This window comes from Populus euphratica, unplaced genomic scaffold, assembly GCF_000495115.2.
Source record: "Populus euphratica unplaced genomic scaffold, PopEup_1.0 scaffold824.1, whole genome shotgun sequence".
NCBI classification, from domain to species: domain Eukaryota; kingdom Viridiplantae; phylum Streptophyta; class Magnoliopsida; order Malpighiales; family Salicaceae; genus Populus; species Populus euphratica.
The window spans coordinates 72,973-75,977 of record NW_011500687.1 but is presented as its reverse complement, the minus strand read 5'-3'; the positions used below and the strand labels follow the sequence as shown (position 1 = coordinate 75,977).

Below are 3,005 nucleotides of genomic sequence, written 5' to 3'. Positions count from 1 at the left end.
AACGCACCCCCCCCCCCCCCCCCCCCAGTATGCCCATGCATGCGATTGCATTGCTCTTGACTGAGGCTGTTTCATTAATTTTTTGCATTATACATGTCTTTTAAAGTCAACAGCTTTATCCATTACACAAAGTGTTCATTGTAGTTACATGACATTCTAGACCATGGGTCATTACAACTCTGATCTGGTGTAATAAGCTTTCTGCTGCTGGTATTTGCAATTTTACTTTTCTTTTCCTGTGGAAGTCAACATTTTGATGTTATGGTATAAGTTCATATGCTTTTCATTGCCATCACTGCATTATAGTGATCAGTACTTCTCTATTATATGACAACATATTATATTTTTGCCTTAGCTTGGCCATAACCCTGAGCATCAAAGACAAATGAAGGTACCAGAGCTTCAGATGCAGGCAACACAAGGGAACAACCAAGGAATTCCTGCCTTCAATGGGTTGAGTTCTGCTTTTGCTAATCAGATGGCCACTACGCCAGTGCAGACATATCCAGGCCATCCCCAGCAGCAGCATCAAATATCCACACAACAGTCCAATATGTTGAGCAATCCTCATCATCCCAATCTTCATGGCTCCAACCATACTACAGGTTTACAGCAGCAAACATATGCAATGCACCCTGCTAAAGAAAGGCAAATGCAGCAGCTTGCTGCATCTAGTGCTTTGGTGCCCCATGCCCAACATCAATCCCAACTTCCCATAACATCATCTATACAAAGGAGTTCTCAGATTCCATCGCCAACTGCATCGCAGCCATTGTCACCACCCCCTAGAACTCCACCTTCCCCAGTGACTCCCATTTCAATGCAGCAGCAACAGCAGCAGAAACATAACTTGCCACATCATGCTGTCAGCTGGAATCCCCAAACTGGTTCCAGCGGGTTGACCAATCAGATGGGAAAGCAACGCCAACGGCAGCCACAGCAATTCCAACAATCTGCTCGGCATCACCCTCAACAACGACAACACTCACAGTCTCCACAGCAGGCTAAACTACTAGAGGGGATGGGAAGAGGGAACATGGTGGTGCACCAGAACCTCTTGATTGATCATTCTCCTTTGAATGGCCTTTCTGTTCCTCCAGGAAACCAAGGTGCAGAGAAAGGAGAGCAAATCATGCACTTGATGCAGGGTCCAGGCTTGTATTCTGGGGCTGGGTTAAGTCCAATTCAGTTGTCTAAACCACTGGTTTCTTCACAATCCCTGAACCATTCTCAGCCACAGCAAAAGTTATATTCTGGCTCAACGAACCCTTCGTCAAAACCACTTCAGAAAATGCCTTCCCATTTGGATAATAGTGTTCAAGGCCAGGTTCAACCAGTACTCTCTGGTCAAACACTAACGGCCACTCACCAAAACACTCCAGTTGTGGTCCCTAATCATCAGCATCTGCAACCACATCTACAGCCACACCAGAAGCAGGTTAGTCAACCTCAACCAGCTGTTCAGAGAATGCTTCAAAAGAATTGTCAGGTGAATTCTGATCTGGCAACTAAGCCTCAAAATCATCAAAGTCATACTGATCAGCAAACTCCAAACATCTCCCGGACAGGAACAAGAACATCCACAATGACGACCCAGGGCTGTAAAGATACAGCTAGTGTGGCACCAGTTGTCTCTTCTGCCTCTGCAATACAGTGGAAATCATCAGAACCACCCTTGCATGATTCTGGCATGGAAAATTCAGCCTCTCTGGAAGGTCCTATTGGTAGCCCAGCTCTTGCATGTGCAACTGGGAGTGAGCCAGCTGTCAGCCTAGGTTCAGTCCACAGGCAGTTATCAGGAGGTTTGCCCATGAATGGCCGTAATGGTGGAGCACAGTGGCAGCACAAACAACCACAACAATCAACAGCCTTACCACCCCCACACCAACTGTTGCAGCCACAAGAACAGAAGTCACAACAAGAACAACAACACTCACCTCAACAGCTGCCACCACAGCAGCCGTCTCAGCGGTAGACACAGCATCTTCAATCAGTACAAGGCAGTTTACATATCAGGCCAATCAATTCTAGTCTGGAATGGAGCATTTTGGTGGATTGTACAGTTCAGGGAGCAGTCAGTACTTCTGGGGTCGGGTTTGCATGCCCTTATGACAGCTGTGTACAGGTAGGTTTGGCTTCTCTTTTTTGCTTCCTACTCCTGAGTTAAAGCTGCAGATTCTGATCGACTCTGATAGGATATCATTGCTTTCACATTAACTTTTTGGTTTGTTACCATCAAGCAAAATTCTCTGATTCTACTAGCTGTATCCTATGATGTGGGCAGTTCAGTTGTTTCAGTTAAGATGAGCAGAGATTAATTGTCATGAATTTCATGCAGATGAAGCTGGTTACTTTGCAGCAGGGGCATTGCAAGATGAGAAGAGGTGGCTTGTCATTTCCAGATTCTGTTAGCAAAGAGATCTCTGCGGGCCATTTTTTTTTTCTTTTTGATTTATTGGGTTATTTGGGGAAATCATGTAAATTACCACCGTTGTAGAGCTTTGGGAAGGTGGAGACAGATATAGAGGTGTGTACAGGGTCTCATCTCCCCATTTCTTGTACTTCTTCTCCCCACCCTTTGTCTGGTTTCCCCACTTCTGTGCAGAGGGGGCCCGTTTATTTTTGTTTGTGTCCCAGTAGGCTAGTGCATGTATCATTCACACTTTCAGATTAAGTTTAGTTGCTCTCATTGTTATGGGCAAAGCCTTTGAGAAGTGTTGTGAATACACGGTCCACGCAATTAGAATGGCAATCACTCTCTGCCATGGCACCTATCAGCATACATGAACTTGCTTCTTCCATTTGCAGCAAGCCTTGATCCATCTCCTGCTGTACATATTCAACCTTGCGTTTCTGTTCATCAGAAGGCATAGCTTTGTTTTTTACACCCTTGATTACAACAATTGTGATCACCGAGGTTGCCTGCTGTAAATGGAAATGCAGTCTAAAGTGGTTTGCATTAAGAAATGCAAATCGCCTTCCCTTTCTTGTTCTTGGTTACTAGA

The 3,005-nt window shown here is 45.2% G+C and overlaps 1 protein-coding gene across 1 annotated transcript in view; it reads left to right on the top strand.

Annotated features, from left to right (window-relative positions):
• Positions 1-2,801, top strand: part of LOC105115993 (uncharacterized) — a 12,977-nt gene extending 10,176 nt beyond the window's left edge. The window contains 2 exon segments of the mRNA XM_011013118.1: positions 356-2,125; positions 2,339-2,801. Coding sequence (XP_011011420.1) covers positions 356-2,125; positions 2,339-2,497 — 1,929 coding nt within the window. The 3' untranslated portion in view covers positions 2,498-2,801.
• Positions 2,802-3,005: the final 204 nt, after the last annotated feature.